Source organism: Lethenteron reissneri, chromosome 12, assembly GCF_015708825.2.
Source record: "Lethenteron reissneri isolate LAM-NWPU_2019-01 chromosome 12, ASM1570882v1, whole genome shotgun sequence".
Lineage (NCBI taxonomy): Eukaryota > Metazoa > Chordata > Hyperoartia > Petromyzontiformes > Petromyzontidae > Lethenteron > Lethenteron reissneri.
In genome coordinates this window covers 3,405,156-3,430,196 of record NC_083790.1, presented here as the reverse complement: position 1 = coordinate 3,430,196, position 25,041 = coordinate 3,405,156, and the positions used below count along the sequence as shown (strand labels likewise).

General features: G+C 43.6%; 1 protein-coding gene across 1 annotated transcript in view; it reads right to left on the bottom strand.

Annotated features, from left to right (window-relative positions):
* The window catches only part of LOC133341762 (uncharacterized protein C05D11.1-like), a 41,376-nt gene extending 18,680 nt beyond the window's left edge, over nucleotides 1-22,696 (bottom strand). Inside the window, exons 1-14 of the mRNA XM_061550445.1 lie at nucleotides 22,527-22,696; nucleotides 19,523-19,605; nucleotides 18,646-18,804; nucleotides 17,664-17,819; nucleotides 17,510-17,563; nucleotides 17,297-17,419; nucleotides 16,529-16,669; nucleotides 15,673-15,783; nucleotides 10,646-10,737; nucleotides 8,596-8,698; nucleotides 4,897-4,971; nucleotides 2,493-2,603; nucleotides 1,216-1,359; nucleotides 78-269 (exon numbers count right to left, since the gene is read on the bottom strand). Of these exons, the coding sequence (XP_061406429.1) occupies nucleotides 78-269; nucleotides 1,216-1,359; nucleotides 2,493-2,603; nucleotides 4,897-4,971; nucleotides 8,596-8,698; nucleotides 10,646-10,737; nucleotides 15,673-15,783; nucleotides 16,529-16,669; nucleotides 17,297-17,419; nucleotides 17,510-17,563; nucleotides 17,664-17,819; nucleotides 18,646-18,804; nucleotides 19,523-19,605; nucleotides 22,527-22,677 (1,695 nt within the window). The 5' untranslated portion in view covers nucleotides 22,678-22,696. The remainder of the gene's footprint in view (nucleotides 1-77; nucleotides 270-1,215; nucleotides 1,360-2,492; nucleotides 2,604-4,896; nucleotides 4,972-8,595; nucleotides 8,699-10,645; nucleotides 10,738-15,672; nucleotides 15,784-16,528; nucleotides 16,670-17,296; nucleotides 17,420-17,509; nucleotides 17,564-17,663; nucleotides 17,820-18,645; nucleotides 18,805-19,522; nucleotides 19,606-22,526) is intronic.
* Between the last annotated feature and the right edge of the window lie 2,345 nt (nucleotides 22,697-25,041).

Here is a 25,041-nt window from a genome sequence, read left to right as displayed (position 1 = left end):
CGGCATTGCATTGCACTGAGGGAGCGTCGCACGCACGCACGCGCGCACACACACACACACGTCACGCTCGCTCTCACCCGGACAAAGTTCGAGTGAACGTGGTCGAGCTGGAAAGGGAAGCAGATCTCGTTCAACGGGAAGCGCCCGTCTTCGCTGTGGCCCGCCACGTGGCAGACCGATATGTTGGAGGTAGGTTTAATGGGGTGGAAGTGGATGCTGTCCGTGCTCGGGATAGGCAGGCGGCTCACAATTTCCTCCGGCGGCTCTTTCTACGGTTGGTTGCGAAAGGATGTTACGGTCGTTACAGAGCAAGTAGTGGATGTGAGCATATATATACAAGGGGCGAATCACAAATTTCTTACAAAATCACGCCATATGCACCCGGTCTCCTGACATCTCAGATGCACAAGCGCTTCGATGAGTGACCACCATTCACAAACAGGGTTGTTATAGACCTCAGCGCCATGTGCTTGGCAGCAAAGTCCAATGATTTATTGCATGTTCCCAAGAACGTTGTGAACAGTAGAGATGTAACGCTGCATTGATTCAAGTAAAATCAAATCTTTTGCTCATGATATAAGCGTGCAATCATACGTGTAAGAATTGATGACTTTCCATCTGCATATGTTTAATATAATTAGTTACTGTGACCCCATGAGAAGTGCTTCAATGCACCATGCAAAAAAAAATTTGAATCTTGAAAATTGCATAATCATGACAATTAATCACATTGTGAACCAGGATATGGCACCTCAATCCCATAATGCGAGTAGTTTATGGAGTAAGTAAAAAATATATCCCGTGAGAAAAGAAAAAGTCAATAAACGACGTTGAACATTTCAGTGAATGCAATAAAAATGTTCACCACAACGCGTATAACAAATGAAACCACTATTTCTATATATTTTACCAGGTAAGGCCCACTGAGCTACATATCTCTCTTTCAGAAGAGACCTGGCCACAAATGATAGCTCAATGAAGTGGCTTTTTACATGTAAATATATAGCAGCCAAATACTCCAAACATGTTTCTAAACATGGAGGGAAAACCGGAGGACCCGGAGAAAAATCCATGCGACCACAGGGAGAACATGCAAACTCCAAATATACAGGTGTTAGGGTCGGGATCGAATCCACGACCTCATGTATACCAGGCGAGGGAGTTAATATCTCGCCATCGTGCCACCCCTAAGTTTGGGTCTAGTGCGGGTCTCACCTCGTTTTGCTGCAGCGCATTCTCTATGATCTTGGCGCACTTCAGCAGCCCCTCCTCTCCCAGCGTCTCCCGCTGGCGCTCCACTCTCCTGCTCTCCGCTGCTTCCATTTCCACCTGCAGCGCATGGCTGGGCTCCCCGACAACCTGCAACAGACAGAGGTCCCCCGTATAGCCGTAACAGACTGTTGGGGCAAGTGCTGTTAGCGAACACCTATGAAGGTCGGCACGGCGCGCTAGGGGGTGGGTGGTCACCACCACCCCTGGTCGCCTTTGTCTCCCACGTGTGGATGTTTACATACTGCACCAGGTACTCGTTTGAGGCTGAGTCGGCCTAGGGGAGGCCCAGGACCAGTTCAGATTACCGTCACCGGTATTAGTCGTTAGCGTAGTGCAATAACGACTGCACCACGTGTGCATGACCATTAAGTTTGATCGACGGCTGCCGAATCATCGAGACATTATTAAGCAAGCTCTGCAGCATCAGAGACATCAAGATTGGTTGAATGCATTATTTTACGGAACATGAAATTTTTGGTCAGCCTTCTAAAAATTGATTTTTTAAGACTTGAAGATAAGGTCATAACGTTTAAAACTATGGGTGCAGCAATATGTATCAATTCATCGATCAACATGGATTCTTATGCCTGGGCAACATGCATACGAATCAGTTTTTTATTCATACTTCAGCCCCTTCAGTCACGAAAGACCACCTGAAATGTTCATCCTCGAATGGAATCGTGACCCTGAATCGTGGAAACTCATAGAATGCCCAGGATGGTTACACCCATCACGATTAACCCCGTGCTTGCAGCAAGGTGATGATTTATTTATTTTACCACAGTTTCTGAGCACAGGCCCAACGGCTCAAAATGCCAAGCAGCCAGCGACAAACAGCACTGCCGGAGATGTAATAGATAAGAGCTAATGTGTATATTTGAATGAGCAAAGTGATAAGAAAATAAACAAAAGGAGGGGATTTCAAAGTAGAGTAATGCGAGGGAAGAAACAGACAGAGAAGTGTTGTGACCTGCAGTGTGGAGAAATTGAGAACACCTTCATGAGTAATTCAGCTCAAAGTGGTGGCTAAGGAGTTCAATAATCGGATATTTTTTTCAACAGAGCTCAGCAGTAGGAGGAAAGCAGCATGAATATTTTAGTCTTTTGAATGTGCATGGCGGTTGATCACAGCATGGACAAGACAAAACAGTCTACATGGTAGGGCGAGACCACGACATTGCTAGGCCGCTGTTTTGCGGTCGTCGTGTGGCCAAGCGTACCGTGACACAGGGCTTATCAACAAAGTAGAAGTTGAGGAGGTCCAGCCAAAACTCCACGGGCTCCTCCGCCAGCTTCTTGAACGCCTCCACCTGGTTCAGCCGCTTACGCAACTGGAAAGAAAACGTATCCACATGTCCTTGGCTCTCATATTACCCAACCTAGTCACATCTACAATTTTGAATGAGTGTGTTGTTTTTGTTTTAAGGAGGTGGTTTTTTCCATTTGTACAGCTGGATGGGTTTTACAACACATATAAAAGTCACCCCATAATACGGTTCTCAACATTCCTGAAAAAAGCATGCAATTCCCATGGCTAAAAAAAATGCACCACTGTCACACCTTATCACAAGTGGGCAGCATAACTAATACTTTAAGCAAGGTGGGAAACTTTTGTGGAAAAAGACATGCGTTGGAATTTTTTCCATCATCAAAAGGTGACATTTTTTTTACAGACTGTCATGTTTTTTTTAATTTATCGCCAATAAACTTTGAGATTTTTTTATTGAGAAAATAACTTCGTAAAGACAATGCAAAACACACTTCAGGTCACTTAACAATCAGATGACTAGCATGTGTTTCGTGTCGGGCCACAAATTAAACTCATATATATTATAAATTGTTAAATCCAAGTGTCAAAAGGTACTTAAATGTGCTTCCCGATAAAACCACGTATCAAGGGCTGAACCTCCATTCTATAAAAAAAAAACCCTGAAAACTAAACTATTTTTTATTTTAGCACGTAAGGCCCACTAAGCTACATAGCTCTTTTTCAGCAGCAACCTGGCCACAAATGACAGCTCAACGAAGTGGCGTCTAACGTGGAGACTTATAGCAGCCAAATAATAAGTGGGGGGGTAACTCCCTCCTCACATTGGGGGGGAGACGTGAAGGTATTGGGGGGGGGGGGGGGGGGAGTCTGTTGCGGGGGCAGCACCACCACCAAACACAACTTCATTTAACGCCCAAACCACGCACGGTTCGAATGTCGTCCTCAGATTCTGATTTCTGCCTCCCCCCCCTCGGCCACAGCATCTGTTCCCCACAGACGATGCCACATTTTTATCTCCTTTACGTTTGTTATTTGTCACAGATGGTGTTATATCACAATAAAAGTGTGCACAAAGAAACATTTATGCTGCGTTGGCAATGGTGCACAAGCACAATGAGAAAAAACAAACTCCCATTCGACAATAACAGTGCCGTCAAAAATAAAATCAAATAGGCAACGTTTCGGGCAACGGCCCTCCTTCATTGCACTCCTGTGCGATTACGAAGAGCCACTGCCCAAAAGGTCACCATTTTTTTAAATCTCTTCCAAGGCATTCTTATTGAAGAATGTGTTGACCTTTTGCTGTTAAAAAGTTAAAGTCAATTGGCTTTTATTGCCTGTCCCAAACTTTGAAAGCCTATTATTGTTTGTCCACCCCCATCTGCTCAATGTGTGGGTGGCAAGGGCACCAGTTGCCCCACCCGTGGGTCCACCTATGGCATGTATTGATGATATAGACTTGGTCTTGACAAGTCTATATCATCAATAGTTTAATAATATTGATCTATGCATTTATATGGCTCTTAAATATTAATCAGCAACTCAAAGCGCCTGACACCACACATCTCAGCTAACAAAATTCCAAGGGCACCCCCAGTGACAGATGTCCCTGTGTGGCACAAAATGACTCAGCACTAGCCCTGCAAATGAGCATTAATATACCAGTAGGGAGTAGTAATTGCTAAGTCCAATCCCAATTGAGTAATTCGTGGGTAATTTTTAATGACGCCGGCATTGTGAAGCAGCCGGCACATATTTGTGGTTTCATACACCCGCAGTGATAACCAGGGTGGCCTCCTGGATTCAAACCGAATTTTTTTTGCAACAAGCGGTAATACCACTGCCGCTTGGCTATGTCACTGCTTGGTGGTGGTGGCTATTCACGTGGCCTGTGACCGATCTAGCAGTGTCGACGGCGTAAGGGTTGGTGGATCAGACAAATGTTGTGAAACTCCCTACCCATGGGAGGTGAGATGCCATACCCTGGAACGCCAGAAGACGGTGGTACAGCTAAATGTGGACTAATCTCCGCGTGTTCCATCTGTATGGCATGGAGTGTTGCCCCTTCGGTTTTCCTCCCACATGTATAACGCTCGTTAGTTGGCAGAAAACATCTTAATATACAGAGGACTGCAGAGCTGGGGCAATTGTTGGTGCCGGCTCACCGCCTGGCTGAGCCAATACTGTTTGACACGTGACAAGTTGAAATTATAATTAATCGAGCGTTAAGTAGCAAAGGGGGAGAGAGGCATGGGTTGCCCCCTGTCTCGGCTGCATCTGCGAAGGCAGTGACCCACCCCCCCTCTTTAGCACGTCACGCCGAAAACGTTCCGTCGGGCAGAGCTTCCCAATACCTCCTCCTCGGTATCGCCGTAGAGGAAGTGTCCGATGCAGGAGAAAGCGATGGCTTCGTGTGGGTGATCTTCAGCCTGAAAAAGAAACACAAATTAAGCACACTGCTTGTCTCTGCATAACAGAAAACAAAAAAGCAAAAGGTTGCAGAGTAGTCATACGCGCATACCACAAATCAAAAAAGGTGTTTATAGTACTTTCATTGACCTAACACTTAATAAAACAAGAGATTCATTTATTGAGGCACGGCCGTGCCACTGTTTGTAATCGCAAACCACAGCGACTTAGTTGAATGGCATATTAGTCGGATGAAAACTGCTGCTGACAAAGGTTGCCTGCGTCCGATGAAGGATTAAACATTTTTGAAATCCACAGACTACACCGCGCACTTCCCACCAACCGTGGTGTACAATCGTTAAAACAACTTTCCATCAATGGCAACGCCAGGCCTCCTACCATACTCACTTCCTCCACTGCTAATTTACACCTGGAGACATTCCAATTATATTTGTCTCACGAAACATTCAAAACGATTTGTATAAACTCTACATGAAGCGTGCGTTTAAACCACCCGTGTATATTGTATTGTAGCAGTTACATTAAAAGTTTTGATTTCCGATAGTTTGGGGGGGGGGGGGGTGGAAGGTGGGATGATTAAAGGGGAAAACCAGAGACATTTTAAGCACTGGTAATGAATTTTAATATTGCGTTCCCTTCTTCACTAATACGCCGACGTCTTACTGAAGTGTGTGTTTTAAAGGGCTCTACAAAAGAAAAAGCTGGAGACGTGGGTGTTGAGGCATCGTCTACTTAAGAATCGCAGCATGCGAAATTCATCGGTGATGCGGCAAGATAATGAATGGCTAACTGCAAAAAGCATGCTGTTCTGGGTTTTTACGACATGGCTCATCGAGAGCGCGTTCATACACGGTATTTAGCGGTTTAATGAAGCCTAATAATATAAATATATACGTGTAAAGCCCTGACACATGCACCAGAGAGGCCCAGTTATCCTGGCAGCCCCGACCTGCGCGTTGGAGCACTCAAGGGACGACGTCTGTACGCGTGAAAAGCCCCAAAGGTTGGTGATGGTGGAAAAAGCCGCCCCCTCACTCGGCTTTGCGGAGACGCGGCGGTGACAAGACGCTCGCCTTTCAGTGCGTCGTCGCCTCGAGCGCAAAAGAAACAGGCTGGGTTGGGTTGCTGCACAGAGGCGAGAGCCAATTGTGAAATTGGACTGCACGTTTAGAACAGCTAGAGTGAACACCCACCCAAACTCCCCCAACTCCCTGTCCGCTCGCCGCCCACAAGCTCCCCCACAATGCCCCCTCCCGCCTCTGACCCTCCCCCCCCCCACCAAACCCTCTGCCCCCCCCCGCGCCACAACAATTTTAAGCAGCGATTCAAGTGCACACGCAGATTTCCCACGAGCATGCAAGTGATTTTGTAAACGGGTGTTTTTTTTTCCCATTCTCGAGATAATTTACTTTGGAAGTATTTCCAGCGAGTTTGATGGTATTTGCATTGCTGTTTTCACAAGTTTATAATCATCCTCGAATGCGCAGCCATGATTCCATCACCAATGCCTGCAATAAATTGGCGACAGTGCTGCATTTTGAGCTGTATTCTTGACAAGCAGCCGTTATTTATCTTAGGCAGCCAGTTTAATCGTATGCTAAGTGATTCTATTACTTTTCAAACATTTTTCAAGAAGCTTTGCTATACATTTTCACTTTCTGGCATTCACAACATTTGATGAACTGCGACTTTAATATGATTCATAATGAAGGCTTTTGGGTTAGATCGCGTTATTTATAAATGTGTCGTAACCTTTATAATGAATAATATTGGTCGCGAAAGGCTACGTGTAAAACTTAAATATGATTATGCTATCCTGAAAATAGTAACAGCATAATCATGGTCTCCACCTGGTTCAAACAATGGCGGCAGGAAATAAAGAACATGTATTAAATACAATTTAACCATTTAATTTGGCTCAATTTCCACTTCTGAAAATTAAGTGTATCAGTTCGATTGTCGTGCAATGCACATTTCTCTCTGTGGCAGGGCGAGTGGGAAAGTGATTCCCCATCGTGTTTCTAAGAGGCGGTTCAAGAGATTTTCAGAAGCAGTTCTGTCATATCTCATTCCAAGAGATGTTCTCCAACATAGGGGTCATGCACCGCGATGCGAGAGACCCAAGCAAATTCTTTGTGTCGTGGAATGACGCCAAATGGCACAATCGAGTTAAAATTGGGGAAGATGTTTTTATTTTTAAAAGATGTAGTTCCTTCGAATACGGTCACAACTAATGTACGTAATGAGTATTTCATGATTAGAATCAACTTCACGCTCCGTAATGCTGTAAACTAAAACAAAAACTACGTCACGAATGAAAATGTATTTACGAACATCAGAAATGTGATGTGCGCACTTGTACCTCGTTTCAATTAGATTTAACTTTCTTCGTCAAAATAAAGAGTTTGCTAATCAACATTGATTGTACAGCATTAGAGAATATATTGACCAGACATCAGAGAGACCAAACTCGATTTGTTCTGAAGTAAACGGGGAACAAAGTGGCAATATTTTCACACCATCACTTTAACTCCAATTCAATAAATATGTCTGACAAGTGGAATGCAGCGAAGACCTTTGTACATGGGGGCTACACATACCTGCATTCCATAACAAAATTGACGAGACTTTTGAACTAGACTTGTGAAGGGTACTGTAATGGTACACCTGCCTGATACGGCATGGAAAGAAAACATTTACACAGAAGTCTCTTAAGTCCACATTCACAAACTCTACATCTGTCATCCAGTTATGTAAAAGGAACAATACAAATATTATTCCAGGAAGCCGATGCATGATAATGGTTATAAAGTCCATCTAAGATTTACACTAAACATAAACGTTACGAGCAAGCATGACGTGTGTCTGCGGTTTTCGACTGTTATGCACGACAACTGCCAAACGGCCACGACTTTCCAAGTTCACCCATTGCGATTAAAAATAATGTCTTTTTCTCCGAAGGGACATTTTTTGTAACTTAAAAAATGGCAGTGAGGTGGGTGAGAATAATATATTCCAGGCAATGGCCATGGCGAAGCAGATGCCTTGGGAAAGGTTCTCATCTCGGCCATTGTGTCACACGGACGGTACCACAATTGTGTCCATAGCGGATAATCGCCAGATCTTACGGTTCATACTATCAAAGGGCAACATGCACAAAGCCCGTCAGGTGCCCAGGCAGTGATGTTTGAATGTTATCCCCGACTTGTACCGAGCTCACTTTAAATGTAAAGAAAATATAAATATTCTAACTGGACTATGTATGGTAAAAAAATAAAAGCAAATTTTACTCAACTATGATGTTTGCTGCATTGCTCGCTTGCCATTGTAATGAAAAATGTTAATTTCACAGAAGCTACAACTTACAGAGAAAAATGTGAGCGGGTAGCACAGAAGTTATATACATGAGTAAACATATAATGCATTAGCAGTGTTTGTAATATATACAAAAAAAATGACCTGTTTTATCACGTTCACTGCTTCTTCATAACAATGTTTGAAAGCAAAACAGAAAAAAATGTTACTGAATGGCCTGAATGCATTTTTGGTGGTTTCCAGTGATTGGCAGGTGACCGTGGAAGCTGTGCGGGCCAGGACTATGGGTGGGGCCGCGGGCCACTCACATGGTTGAGTGCCTCCAGAATCTGCCGGGCGATGACGGTTTGCATACGGGGCATGTCAAGAGCCTCCGTGCCGTCCCCGATCCTCCGCAGCGTGGTCAGGAGCCTAGCAGCAAGCACAAGACAAGACATCGATCCCCCTTATAGTCTTAACAAACTTTTGGGGGTAAATGCCGTTAGCGAGGAGCACCTGTTAAAGCCGGAACGGCATATGACGGGGTTTGGTGGTCGGCACCACGCTCGCCGCCCAGGTACTCATTTGAGGATGAATCGACCTAGGGGAGGTCCAGGACTGGGTTCAGTTAATAATTATCTCTGGTGTTGTTGGCCGTGAGCAGGAATCGGGTTGCCGGATTCATAGCACAGGGTGCTAACCCCTACACTAACACTCCCCTGCATGTACACATCACATAGACACACGTGCATTCGCACACATGAGGCCATAAACACACATTGTCGAAGAAGCCTCACCGACTATCACGGCCATTTTACAGATGGGCACCGCTAAGTATTTCTAGCCGGGGGTAATAATTGCAATATATATTCGAAATTAGCAATTTTTGGGTTATTTAAAAAATTTGGACCATGATGCCAGCACACAATGGCCTACTCTTGGGAACGACATTACGGGATCTTTAATGTCCACCGTGCAGCAGACAGCTTATAACATTTTTATAGTTAATGCACCTGCAGTATTAATCTGGGCGGCTGAATTTTAACCGTGAACCTCTGCAAACAAGAGGCAAATGTGTCACGTCATCGCCTAACACTGATTATGGACGCTGTAGGGGCCATCGATGATAACCACTAATTTATAAACAACTTTCACATTTGCTTCAATCAATAATTTGTTGTTTTTTATTATCCCAAAAAAAGAACAAGGACTTGTTTACAATTTATAGCAACAAGCGGCACATTCTACACATCCATTCCATGCACAGTAGGCGAGGAATGTGACGTTTAATTAATCGCGAATGAAAATTGTGAGATTAAAACCCACACATTGTCGTAGTGGGCTCAATAACACGTTGTTAGTAGATTAAATGAAAAACACAATATTGATTAAAGACAATGAGATGTCTGAGAAATTAATAGCTTTGTCTTTAACTCAAACATTTCCACAATCGACCAGGCTCAGCAGTGTGATAAATCCCATAAGGTGGCCAAAGCTGGCTGCTGTTAAAAGGTGCACTGAAATCAAATATAGTAACTGATTAAAGTAAGTTTTAATGAGCTCCTGCCTGCAGGGAATTCCACAATTGGATTTGTTTTAACTTTCTCACTTCAAAGAAAACTCAGATGAAATCAAAGCCCTTTGTTAATCCACTGCTGGATGAAGCACTCTCCACATTGGGTCAGTCACATGGGAGATTTGACGACACTTCACACCAGTCAGTGCGGTTTTGTGTCAGGGCAGGATACCCAGCACCGCTTGAGATATCACTCCCGACTGACAATAGTGATCATTGGGAATTAAACTCGGGTGGCTTTGCTCATAGTGTGAACGGTGTCCAAACCACTATGCCCCTACACCACTATAAAGCAATTGATAACATTAAGACGAAATTCGGTCTAAAAAAAGTAATAATGAAACGGTTTGAGCTTTAAAAGAATGTGATTACGCCAGCAGCCTCACAAGCGTCAACATCAGCAGGCCTCTGCCCGTACACAAGTGCTCAATGCTTAAGCCTTAGCCGTCTCTTCTGTACGGAACAGTCATTATTTACCGTAAACACGCCGCAAAGACTAATTGCGTAAGCGCCGTTCAAAGACCGCCGCGTGGGACGTAGAGCCACGGGCTCCGGTTGGAACACTAAACCTAATTCGGCGATGTCGCGACGGCAATGCTTCATTCTCGCATCTTGTTCACCGCTGACCTATTCGCTACAAAGAGTGGAAATTTTATTCAACAGCTTTGACAGAATTGTTTCGAAGAGTGTTCCTAGAAGACAGGATGTGATACACAGTGGCGCTTGCGCAAACGAATACGCGCACAGCGCACACGCACACGATTGCCATGGAGATAGGTATGCATTTATGACAAGGCACTTACTTTTCCTTCACGTCGTTCAGTTTGGGGAAAGGCACATTGCAGCACTTTATGTAGACACAGCCAACACTGTTCTCGAGGATATTGCACCCCACCTGTGCCAACAGACGAGGGAAACGGTGATTTTAAAACACTGGTAGGAAACCGCATGGGCTCCGAAGCTAAACGGGTGATCAATTCACGTGCAACTTCAACACTTTTCCATTTTACGTATCCGCGCGCACGACATATTAAGCTTTTAGACAGTATCACCGTTTACACCATGGGTTTATCCTGATAACGTTAAAACACGTGCCTGAAATGCGACGGGGCAAACGGTCGAGTGAAATAAACTTCATGTAAAATAGAAATTGTACGAGATAACGCCCGTGACCAAATCAACCCGGGAGTACGCCCGATCTCATGAGGGTGAGGAAGCTGATCAGGGCTGAGCCCGGATATAGCTTGGTATAAGTGATCACGCACAATTGAGTTTTTTTTTATATATAAACTGCAAGGCTGCATGGCAGGCAGTGGAGGGCACTGCAGTAATATCCACTCTTGCACAATAATACGATCCCACGTCTATGCCCTCGCCTTCACCAACGCACTATTACCATGGCTGTGAAGTATGATCGAATAGCCGCTACGATCGGCACGGCTTGGTAAATTGACAAAAGGGCTGTCCATACAACATGTACGCAGAAAATTACTTTCTCCTGACGTTCATTATCGTATTGCAAAAATATCCAATATCACGTTTGACAATACACACAAATGTGAGGCATACGAGGCAAGGACAGCATATTAAGACTGTCTTAATGCCCAAGGCCAAGTAAACGCTAACAGTGAATAGTAAGTAGTAACATTTCATAGAAGTGACAATTTGGCCAAGTCCACGCAGATGTAGAGTTGTACTGTAACACACCTGCAATGCGTGTGTTCAACAAATAACATTAATGTAATATAAAAGCCCTCATTGTCATGGTTATTTTCTGAAAAATCATAAAGTGCCGATGGATTTTCTCTTGCCTAGACTGTATTTATTCGGTCACTTTAGTGCCATTAATAGTGGGAACAAAACCCGCTAAACACAACAGAGTAATTTACAGACATAATGCAAGCGTTCAAATGCAAATACAGTAAAATTATAACAGCCTGATTATACATTTACATCGCCACAAAGGAAGACATTTTTGGTGTTTTATATGCTAGTGAAAATTATATCATGAGTGATTCCATACAAAGTTTAGTACGGAGTTCATGAAATGCCTTAATTAAGATTGGACAAATTGGATAATCAATTTAGTTGTTATGGTACATGAATAGCATCTTAGATTACGGAGCAGGTAATTGAAGAGTTAAACATATATAAAAAAAAATTTAAGATGAGTGCATTTTTTTCAAATGTATCGATCATGTTGGGGATATAACCAAAAACATAGCTCTCCAAATTTTTGTTTCTGATTGTTCAGTTCCTGGAGGTGCTCCAAGGACATGGAGCAAAACGTCGGACATTGCGCCGAATGACACGCTATACGGCCTGAGTCGGGCTGTACAGCACAACCCTCAAAACCTACGCGGAATCCATAAGTTTAACATCACAAAAATCTCAAACAATATGAGCAACTACTACTGTACTGTGATTTAGATATTTTTTTGTCTTTCATTGGGCAATAAAAAAACAATTAGATTTGTATTTTTTTCATTTTTTCGCACGTAGGTCACTCAAGTCAAAACTGCAACACGAAAAAACAAACTCGCCGTGTTTGCATTGGGTTCCCACGAGGGAAAAGCACCGCATCTGTGACCTAGCGTGTAACCTTTGCCGTGCTCGGTGTTCGCGGTGCGATCGTGCGAGGCTCAGGAATGGCCCTCGGGTGAAAAGCGAAGGAAAATACTGTACACTGTAAATCCTCAATCAGCACTTATCTTTGCCGAGATCGCCCCGTCGGTAATCCTATATAAAGGCAAAAGTCGTATTCTTCAGCTGCAGAATAAAAAAAACCCACACGACTCGAGATCGCCGCAGCGCTCGGAAAACCCCCACCTCGAGAGATAAACCGCTCGCAGAAGGGCGCCGATTGTCCCAACTTTGAAGACAAGGAGGACGGCAAGGGGGCGCGAGTGAAAAATGCCCCAAAGACTGGAACGTGCAACCGCTACCAATGCTGATTATGTGATTGATGTCCCTTCCACCTCTCGCCGTGCTATGTCAAGCCAATGGCCGCAAGCCAACCGGTGCTGACATTCATCACTTTGTTACCGCGGCATCAAATAAATCACCTACAGTGAAAATCTAAGAGGATTTTCTCTCTACTGCGGGCAGCGGCGAGTACACAAGGACCACCTACCTATGCCGGTGAAAGAAAACAAAATAACATTTCAACACCAAAAAAAACTACCAGTCATCACAACTTTTTGTCTCTCCCCTCTTGAAAACGACTTTCGTATCCGATCTGACTCCTTGTTTATGTTAACCGAACTAAGCCCAACGTTGAACACTCACGTGACATTCGACACGACACTCGCTATGTTTACAATTCCAATAACTTTCACAATGGCAAAATAACATTCAGCAGGAATGAATGGAAGCTGCATTAAAGCTCACGTAAATAGTTGTATCGCATGAACGGTTGACACCACTGAATTTTTTTACCTGCAAATGTTTAACAAGTTAACGTACAAAAGAAATAACCAAAAGACGATGGAATGTCCACTATCCTCGGGGTATACAGTGCATCATCAGTGTCAGAATAGAGCATATAACCCCTCCAGATGCATGTAGGCGTGTCCAGTTACTGATACATCACGGAGCTGTCTACCGTTTACCTAAAACCTGCCACACATCTATGAAAGTGTCTAGCACATGCCAGCAAGCGACACTTCCAAAGTCCATAAACTCAGGGTTTATTACGTTTCTCAGGAGAGTGCCTAATTACATTATCACAACTGTTTTAATGAAGAGTTTTAATTACTGATTTAAAATGTAAAGCATACTCCATGATAATGACACCTTTCAAATGACAAATCCTTTCATCCAGAAGTTAAAATGCACGACTGTGGATTTTTCAACAGTTAATTACCGGAGTTGTTAGATCCAGTCATTATATCATGTGCAGTGATAATTGTGACCGTTGGGTATTTAAAGGCATATACGGGCTCACATTACAGTGAGAGTGTACATTCCTGCACATTTGTAAATGCAGTTTGGCAAAATGCCAGATGCCAGACAAAGACTGATAGGTGATTTAAGCTAAACCCTCAAATACTGGCACTGACAATCACAGAATCTTTACCAGCAGACCGAGGCAGAATGTCGAATGTGTCTCAGCGTGTTTTGTTTTGGGTCACCTGCAGGAGGAACCCCAGATATTATGACTTTCATCGAGAATTTTGGGAGGGTATTACAATGCGTCAACTTATGTCAAATCTGAAACTCGCGATACAAGCGTCAGAGCGCATGTGGAAGACTCGACATTGTTGAAATGTGTGCATGTCGTATGCAATGGGCTCTCCCACACCACATTGTACAAATAAAATGAGTCTTGCATTGAACCCCAGCCATAATTTCGATTTAAAGCTTTCGTGACTGCAGGGATTCGTCTTCTTGGTTCTTCAGGTGAAGAAGGTTCTTCACCTGAAGACGGTTCTTCACCTAAAGACGGCTGCTTGCGTTGTAGCCGAAACGTCGTGAGAATTATTTTATTTTATTATGTTTTATTTTTATTATTTTATTACTTCCCTTCTACGTGACTTTACCGAAAGAACCAAGAAGATGAACCCCAGCCATAATTCAAGGCAATTCGTTGAAGCAGAAGGGGGCAGAATCGTTACACCCATTAATGCACACTGTATGAAATTTTCCTCTTTGAAAAAAAAAAAGTACCTCGCTTTAAATAATATAAATGTACTCCCATACAAGTCACGGAGGTTGTTTGAGCATACCTCACCACATTGGTCAGTGCGGGTTGGTGAAAAGGGAGTTGGGGGGGGGGAGAGGTCCAGTGCCAGATATCCTTCGCCAATCATGTTAGCCGTGGCGAGGAATCAAACTAAGGGCACCAGCTTCACCGAGCAGTCGACTAACCACAGAGGCCATCACTCCATACACTACATGAGTGACTTCATGACAATACACCACACTGCTGCTGTACTACGATGCAGCCTCAGCCGGCATAGAGCTTTTGGCTATAACATGAAAAATGCAGACAGCGTGTACAAAAACACCCCGGTGCATTTGCAGTGCCTTTGGGGCAAATTTGTCAATACCGTACCTCGGGCTGAAATGCTTTGTTACGGTCATAAGTTCACAGTTATCTACTGGGAAGTTAAAAGGTTGTAGAATCTGACTGTCGATAAACACAGCGAGTAATTTTTCAACGACGGAAAAAGAGGAAGACCAAGAGAGAATTGGAGAGACAAAATCGACAACTTAACAAGTAGGTTTTCACAAATTATATTCACAGGAATTCATATTCATTGGGTCTTTCGGTAAAGCCACAGATAGAAAAAATTATATTGTTATTATTATGACTATTTTTTCTATCTAGGTGGCTTTACCGAAAGACCCAAAGAATTGGAATTAATATTTAATGGTTAATATCCAATGTGAATGATTGGTCCTTCCAGTGTGGTAAAGACACCTGTTTAAGAACCCTATTTAAAAAGCCGGGTCAGGTAACATCATTAGTCTGACTACCTATATTATAATTCTGAATTCCGGAATCTTATCCTGATGATGCTCGATGTGGCGTCCAGCAAATGTTGTATCCGAGTGCGAAATTTGGTTTTGAAAATTATTCTTCAACTTACCCGTGAGCCAAAAAGTAATAATTGGCTCGTTAAACACATGTACACGCCATGTCGGGTGGTGGAGGGCATTAAGAAAACAAATTTTGCCATGTAATTACGTGATTTGAGGTCACTGGAATTTCATTGGACGACACAGCTTAGTTAGTTGAAAAACCACAAGTTATATTCTAAGCTGTTTTGCCCGATGTTCTGTCGAGTGCAAGAAAGAATAAGGTCAAAGGTCTAAGGTAGGGTACCTTGTTGCAGTACGGGTCCGAGATCTCCACCAAGTCCCGCTGGAGTGGAGATATGGCCGTATCGCTCAAATACTCCATAAGCGTAGCGATGGCAGTCATCTTGTACAGATCCTACATTGTACGTGCGTGGGGAAACAAGCGAGTGGCCGTTAAACAGCGGCCTCTCGACACCTTGTCCAATGTGTTCACTAAGTACATGTGCAATGAAGCATATAGGCAACGCGAAAAAAACAATAGCTCTTATATTGTCGAAACGTACCAAGGCTATATTTTCTACACTGTTCGAAGCACAGATGACACTTAGGTAGAGAGACAAAACGTTACGTTCACAACCAGGGGCTGAGTCGTAGCAATCTCTGCATTGATGTTGCATTCAAACATCGGTTGCATAATGACATTCTTGACTGAAACTTTGAAGTGTTTTTTTTCCCATTAACATAGCTTCAACTCTACATTTGATAGCAAAATTCAAACAACCTATGACATTTCTACAAAGGATTATTTGCATGACTAATTTGGAGTTTGTTTTCCTTCAGGATGGGTTTGTCTTCCTTCAGGATACAATTGCCAACGCCAATATACACATATTGGCGTGGTCAATCTCAAGTGTTTATGAGGATTTGAAGCTTACGTGACTGCAAGGATTCATACTCTTAGGTTTCATCGGTAAAGTCACGTAGGTGAAAATAAATAATAATAAATAAATAATAATTTTTGCGGAAACTTCGTGATTTATTATGTTATTTCTATTATTATTTCTATAAAATGTATTATTTATTTATTATTTATTATTTTTTTCTACGTGACTTTACCGAAAAAACCTAAGAGTATGTTTATGAGGACGCAAGATTTTCACCTTGGCGTATGGACCCCGCCAGGCGACGGTCACCATGCCGGTTGTCTCATCATCACTTGGGTATCGCACCACAGACTCTGTTAAGTCTGTAAACTCAGGAACAGAGGACTGCCAAGGACGCACGTGAGGTGGCAGGGGTTCCTGGAACATCAACAGAAATCGCTTAATTCAGCAACGATAATACATTTGTCGAAAAACAACTTCTAGTAGTCTTTACAAAAAAGTTAAAATATAGACGTTGGCTTAAAATAAGTATCCAGTAATGGGCTTCACCTGCTTTCATTCAGTTTTAGTGTCACACTCCACAGGAGCTAATTGTTTGATTCACTAATGATGCATTATTGAAGATTTGATATAGATTCACAATCGCGCTAGCCCACTCCAACCCACATAGTTGCGATGGCCTTGGTTCAACAACAAAAATACGTTATTTCTCCCCCCCCCCGCCCCGAATGTTATCAGTACCTTTCAAAAATAAAAGTACCCAATAAAAGTATCCATTACCTGACTATATATATTCATTCAGCACCATTCAAAACACTCCAAAATAAAAAAATAAAAAAAATCCCAAATTTGTTTAAGATTCTTTTTGGGGGCACAAAAACATGTTTTCATTTACAAACATTTCTCGTAATACGAATATACTGGAAAAAAATTGTACCAGACATAAGCTATCTAGGCCTTCTGGAACATCATTAAAACGTGCATTCGTCACGACTGTCTGTATGTGTGTCTTTATACATGACGTAGGAAGTGGTAAGAAGTCACCTTTGATTTAATTTTTTGTTCGGTGAGATCCAAAGCCCGGAAAACTTCTTCAGGGTCCACCTGGCCCGTGATGATGAGGCAAAGATTCTCGGGCCGATAAAACGTGCGGTGGTAGTCGCATACCTGCCAAGCATTATTAGAAATATCAGCACTTCCACATGGGCCTCAGGAATAAAAGTGACACGAATGGAACGTTGCATTTCGCGCGCTGACCTTTTTATGCGAGGTGCTCATCCTGAGGTTCTCTAGCATCCCGCCGGTTTCTGACTGCAAGGACACAAACATGCGGCCACGATTTAACACCAAACAGACGAAAAGGAAAATGTCAACATTCCCGTGATTCCAAGCAAATATGTGCACTTCTCACTTTGTACCCACAGCGACCGGAGTACATGGCATTAAGCATGGCACGATGCGTGCGGCTCTCTCCCGTGTTCTCTCGAGCCTGCATTTCACAGTAAACGACGCCGGCGTTCTCCCCATCGCCATTAATGTGATGCACTTCCGTGATGTAGCTGGATTCCTGCGCACCACAACGGAAAATGTAAAAGAGACAAAATCAGACGTAAGGTACCATTTCCTTTTTCGTACATTTATTTGATAAGTGTCAGCAAGCTGTTTTGACCAAATCAAACACAATGTTCCCGATCTTGGCAGATCTCGCAAGCTAAGCAGAAGTGCACCTGGATAGTGCGTGGATGGGTGACCACCATGCACAAAGAGGCTGCTAAAGGTCGTGGGGCTACATGGTGGGCAGCAGAGGGTACTGCAGAACATTTGAATGCTGTACTATAATTTAATAACCCCACGTATGCATTCCCCGGCTTCACTAACCAGCACCAACCAGTGAAGTAGGGTAAAGTAACTCCAACGACCCACGCGGCGTGGGAAGGCCATCATCCAGCAGTGGATTGACAACATTCTATTTCTTTACATATATGTGCATGGGCTATCAATGTTACTGAGCTAACACCAGTTGATCCTTAAGACGGGGAGAATATTTTTCTCATCTGCAATTCTCAAAAAGACTGCAAGGCATGAGTGGTGTGAAGCCTTATTGGGATTTTCCCTCCAACAACCAGTCACCACAAACATTCACATCACATATATTAACGTAAATATTACTATTTTGACAAAAACCGTTGGAGTTGTATTATTTTACCTCGGTTAAATGCCATACGCTGCACATAATTCATCATGGATACAATAGGTTCCTGGTGCCTTCTGGTTAGAACGAGTCTTTACTTGCCTTGTTATGCCATAAAATAACACGCGTAATATGACTCATAGGCTGGATGAGAGACAAATGACGTTTAGAATTACGAAGATGTTCACGTGTAACTGGTTACCGTCAGTGTCGGGTAAAGAATGTGGTCCAGGTAAATGGGCAGCAGGTTGAGAAAACCCTCACTCCCAGCCGTCGTGATGGTGTAACACGTGTGATCGGTGTCTGTCCATGCATTTGTTCCTTGCGCCAGACACCGATTTGCTAGGAGATCCAAGACACCCTACAGCACATGAACAGGAAAACATTATCGCAGTGCCTTCAACACCAACATGGGATACGTATTGCATTCAAGTGTCAGAAAATGCAACAAAATCCATGTATATGTACTGTGTGTAAAATAAAACGGCGCACACTATTACAGTGTTATGTTATGACAAATGTCATAAAGTTCACACCTTTGCATTACATTTCACAACTTCGCTAAATGGTAAGAATGGCAGCTATCTCAGACACATTTTGATACATGTGTAAATATGTAATGTTTTTATAATGTTAGGTTATGCAGGACCATCAATGTGAATATTCCTCAATTACCACAGCAATAGTTTTATCATGGTATATGAATATGATACACATTTTATTTTTAGTTAAAACTTAACTTTTCAATTATCATTTTAAGATTAAATAAAAAAAGGTGACGTCATGTAAAGAGTGCTGGGTGGGTTACGATGGTGTATTAGTTCCTACAAAGTGCTATGAAGCTGGTGACCTCAGTTTGACTCCTTGTCATGGATAACTTGAGTGGCGATTTAAATATGAACCGGATCCTGGTACACTCTATTCCCGAATGTGCGCTGACCAGCATGGTGCCAATATGGCCAAACAAACCCAACCAATGTGGGGTGGAGATGCCTTCATCCAGCAATAGATTTGCAAAGCCCTGAATATTGCAATATGACATAAAGAATTCAGTAAGCGCAGTGTCAGTGTTCTCTCACTTTGTACGGGTATTCCTCGCTGCCCATGAAGACAAGGTGCTCCAAGGTGTGGGGCAGGCCATCATCATCGTAAGCCTCCGTTGCTGAAACACAAGTGCACGTCTTAATGCAGAATTGGAGGGAAAAAAATTAAGTCCGTAAAAAACAGCAAACAATTCCACGAATAAGTGCGTGAAATAAAAAAAATAAGAGGACTTTATTTGGATAATGAAGTCATTTTGTGAGTGGTCACTGTGTGGTGGAGACATGGCATAGTTTTGGGAAATTTGCTGGCATCCTAATAGTTTGTCACAATGTTGATGTTTGTCAACTTCTGGAATCGGTTATAGTTCTCATCCAACACAACATTGCAATTAATTAACAATAATTCAATTTTGGATTAGGCCAGATACTAATCGAGCCAAATTTATGTGGCAAGACCGTTCACCACAATAATCAACATCACCATCAGGATCATTAGCATCAGCACCATCATCAGCACCTCCAGCAGGAGTAACACCGATATTAACATCACTACTCAGTTTAACAGTAGGCTTTAGCCACCAATATTATTAAATATTATATCTGAAATGTGTCGTAACCTCCACCACCTGATACAGCCAGTAAGGTTTGTCACGTAAACAACGCGCCAATTAGTTACTACTTCAGCCCACCGGTGTGTTGGAGCGTAAATCTACAACATTCACAATTTTAATACGAATGTTTCGCTGGTAATTACATCCAGCATCACTACTATCACCATTAACATCCTCAGGACCATCACCACCACCATCAGGAAGTCCATGACCACCATCATCAGAAACAGCATCACCACCATTATCAGCATCATTACCACCAGTAACATAACCAGCACCACCAGCAGAAGTAACACCGATACTAACATCACTGCCATCACCATGAACATTCTCAGCACCATCACTACCATAATAATCATCATCAGGAAGTGCACGGCCACCATCATCAGTAACAAGAGCACCGACATCATTATCACCAACATCATCAACAACAGTAGCAGCAGTGTCAGCACCAGCAACATTTACAACATGAGCACTACTATCACAACCATCATGATCATGAACATTAGCATGAGCACCATCATTAGCATCCTAATCGTCATCACTAGGAAGAGCAGCACAACAATCATTATCATCACCACCATCATCATCATCATCAGCATTACCACCAACAACATAACGGGCAGCATCACCATCATCAGTTACATAACCACTATCATCAACATCAAGATCACCAACACCATAATCATCAACCAGCATAATCATCAACACCATCATCAACGCCACCAACAGCATCACTATCACCAGTAAACAGCATCATCATCATCAACAGTGTCATGACTACCACCAACACCAGCACCATGATCAAAGAGCATCACCACCAACATCACCACAATCACCAGCAACATCAACACCACCACAATCACCACCATCCAGTCACCACCATCAACACTACCACCACCAGCAACACCTCTACCATCACAACAATCACCACCAACATCACCACAATCAACATCATCAACACCATCAACACTATCACCACCAGCAACATCTTCACCCTCACAACAATCACCAGCAACATCCAACACCACCACCGTCACCATCCATCACCAACAATCATCAACACCACTACAAACAACACCACCATCACCACCAGCAACAACATGATCACCAACACCCATCAGCATACATTCACAGCGCGCCACCACCGCCACCACACCACCACAACCACCACCACAACCATCACCACCACCACAACCATCACCACAACCATCACCACCACCACAATCATCACCACCACCACAACCATCACCACCACCACAACCATCACCACCACCACAACCATCACCACCACAACCATCACCACCACCACAACCATCACCACCACCACCACAATCATCACCACCACCACAACCATCACCACCACCACCACAATCATCACCACCACCACAACCATCACCACCACCACAACCATCACCACAACCATCACCACCACAACCATCATCACCACCACCACAACCATCACCACCACCACCACAACCATCTCCACCACCACCACAACCATCTCCACCACCACAACCATCACCACCACCACAACCATCACCACCACCACAATCATCACCACCACCACAACCATCACCACCACCACAACCATCACCATCACCACAACCATCACCACCACCACAATCATCACCACCACCACAACCATCACCACCACCACAACCATCACCACCACAACCATCACCACCACAACCACCACCACAACCATCACCACCACCACCACAATCATCACCACCACCACAACCATCACCACCACCACAACCATCACCACCACAACCATCATCACCACCACCACAACCATCACCACCACCACAACCATCACCACCACCATCACCACCACAACCACCACCACAACCATCACCACCACCACAATCATCACCACCACCACAACCATCACCACAACCATCACCACCACCACAACCATCACCACCACCACCACAACCATCACCACCACAACCACAACCATCACCGCCACCACAACCACCACCACCATCACCACAACAACCACAACCATCACCACCATCACCATCACCACTACAACCATCACCACCACAACCACCACCACAACCATCACCACCACCACCACAATCATCACCACCACCACAACCATCACCACCACCACAACCATCACCACCACAACCATCATCACCACCACCACAACCATCACCACCACCATCACCACCACAACCATCACCACCACCACAATCATCACCACCACCACAACCATCACCACCACCACAACCATCACCACCACAACCACAACCATCACCGCCACCACAACCACCACCATCACCACCACAACCACAACCATCACCACCATCACCATCACAACCATCACCACCACAACCACCACCACCGACTTAGGCCGCAGACCAGAGAAGCTCCCCGCCAGTCCCGGCGTAATTCGTCACGGCTGTCGCGAGCCTCACCCAGGCAGAAGTGTCCGCCGACCAGTGGGCCCTCGACGTCGGCCAGGCAGACGGTGAGGCCCGACTCCCTGGAGCGGAACTTCTTCACGGAGATGTTTCCCGTGGCACACACCTCGCTCTCCAAGTCGAAGTTGCCTGTGTAAGGCGCCATGCTGCCCGCTACCACGACGACGAAGACTTGGCGGTCAATTGGGTCGTTGCGCTTTCGTCGCAGAATGATATAATACTAAGGGGGGGAAATACGTCAATGAAGCGAATAACAGAGACGATTTCTTGTTTGTTTGTTTTTGCGTTAATCAAGAAAGTTATGTTTACAGTATGGGGTTGTCTGTGTGTCATTTACATCATGAATGTGTTTTTTAATCGGTGTGGAATCGGCGGTGGGTGAATGTGATGAGAAGTACTGAGCGGGCTGTTATCGTGTTGCATGCTTCACGATGGACATTGTTTAGCTCAGCGGCGTTTGTGTTGACACCTTAATGAAAACAACTCTCAAAGTTACTTCTTTTGCTTTACATTAACACGGCACGGGGATTATCGCGTGTTTTTAATAATGAATTATACTAAACTCTTTTTCACCACGTAATCGTTTCGCCGAATTATTAGGTTCCAATGCCACGTGTGTTAACATGGACCCCATACCTCTCAACTCCTTATCAGCGCACTAACTTATTAAAGACCACTTCACACCGTATTGGTCACCCCGTGCCCATATAAATATCAACCTTCATCCTACAAAGTCCCATCACAAGGAAGAAACACAAATAGACAATGTTTTTTTTGCACGTATTGAAACGGCTGTACACCGTATGGACCTGACAACGCAATTTCCCTGTACAAGAATACGGGGTAAACTGGGTTAACAGGTATAGTAGTGTAATGTTTAGTAGTGTTTAGTGCAGTGTATAGTAGTTCATTGCAAAACCTGTCAGCCCCTTCTCAGTGCCGACCTTTTTAACAGACCAATTCAGACCGTATTGGTCACCCCGTGTCCTTATACATCTCAACCTTCATACTACAAAGTCCCATCACAAGGGAGAAACGCAAACACATAGACATGTTTTGTTGTAAGGGATTGAAACGTCTGCATGCCGTATGGACTCTACAACTCAATTTCCCCTGTACTACAAAACGAGTTCACCGTATTGGGTTTACAGCTGTGTCAAGACCAGGTTTTTCGTGTATTAAATATGGACTTTCGCTGCAGGCTTTTGCAACAGACCAAACCCGGACACATTTCTCAAGCCACGTTAGGTCTTCATCTTCTTGGTTCTTTCGGTAAAGTCACGTAGAAGGGAAATAAAGTAATACAAACTGAAACATAATAAAATAAAAATTCCCACGACGTTTCGGCCACAACACAAGCAGCCGTCCTCAGGTGAAGAAACAGCTGTCAGAAAGACACAGAGGACACTTCTGCTGTCTTTCCGACAGCTCTGTTTCTTCACCTGAGGACGGCTGCTTGTGTTGTGGCCGAAACGTCGTGAGAATTTTTTATGTTATTACGTTATATTTTTATTATTTTAATATTTCTCTTCTACGTGACTTTACCGAAAGAACCAAGAAGATGAATCCCTGCAGTCACGAAAGCTTTAAATCACGTTATGTCTGTCAAAGCTGTTGCAGTATGCCATGATAAAGCTGAGCACCGTATCGCCGTGCAGAGATCAGAACAAATCAGCTGTTGCCACCTGAACAGGGATGACAATTCACGGACTGTCCCGGTAAAACGAGGGCAGGTGGGCAGGCAGTCATATTTTACTCACTTAAGTTATTTTTGTGTTTCTTAAAAAAAAGAGACGCAAACCTCGATGCAAAACTAAGTACTGGCACAGACCAGTAAACGTGCAACGTTGAACGAAAGTTGAATTTTTGCTGGGAGACTTGTAGATATGTATTTGAGATCTATGTATCTGACTTATAGATATGTATCTGATATCTGTGTATCTGACTTGTAGATATGTATCTGATATCTGTGTATCTGACTACTGACTTATAGATATGTATCTGAGATCTGTGTATCTGACTTGCAGATATGTATCTGAGATCTGTGTATCTGACTTATAGATATGTATCTGATATCTGTGTATCTGACTTATAGATATGTATCTGAGATCTGTGTATCTGACTTGTAGATATGTATCTGAGATCTGTGTATCTGACTTGCAGATATGTATCTGAGATCTGTGTATCTGACATATATATGTATCTGAGATCTGTGTATCTGACTTATAGATATGTATGTGAGATCTGTGTATCTGACTTTTAAATATGTATCTGATATCTAGACTGCGTGCCCTGCGCTGTTCGATAGGAATTTTAAGAAATGTAATGAAATAAAACCTCATTCATGATATTGCACCGAGTCTGAAGACGGCCCTCCATTGGGATGGATGTCTGGCAAATCCGTTCACGAGTTTGTGGCATGTGGGAGGAAGCTTGGAGTTTGTAGAAGATCCACACATACGAGAAGGTACCACTCAAAGTTCCGCACAGAAAGATGCAATAGTCCATG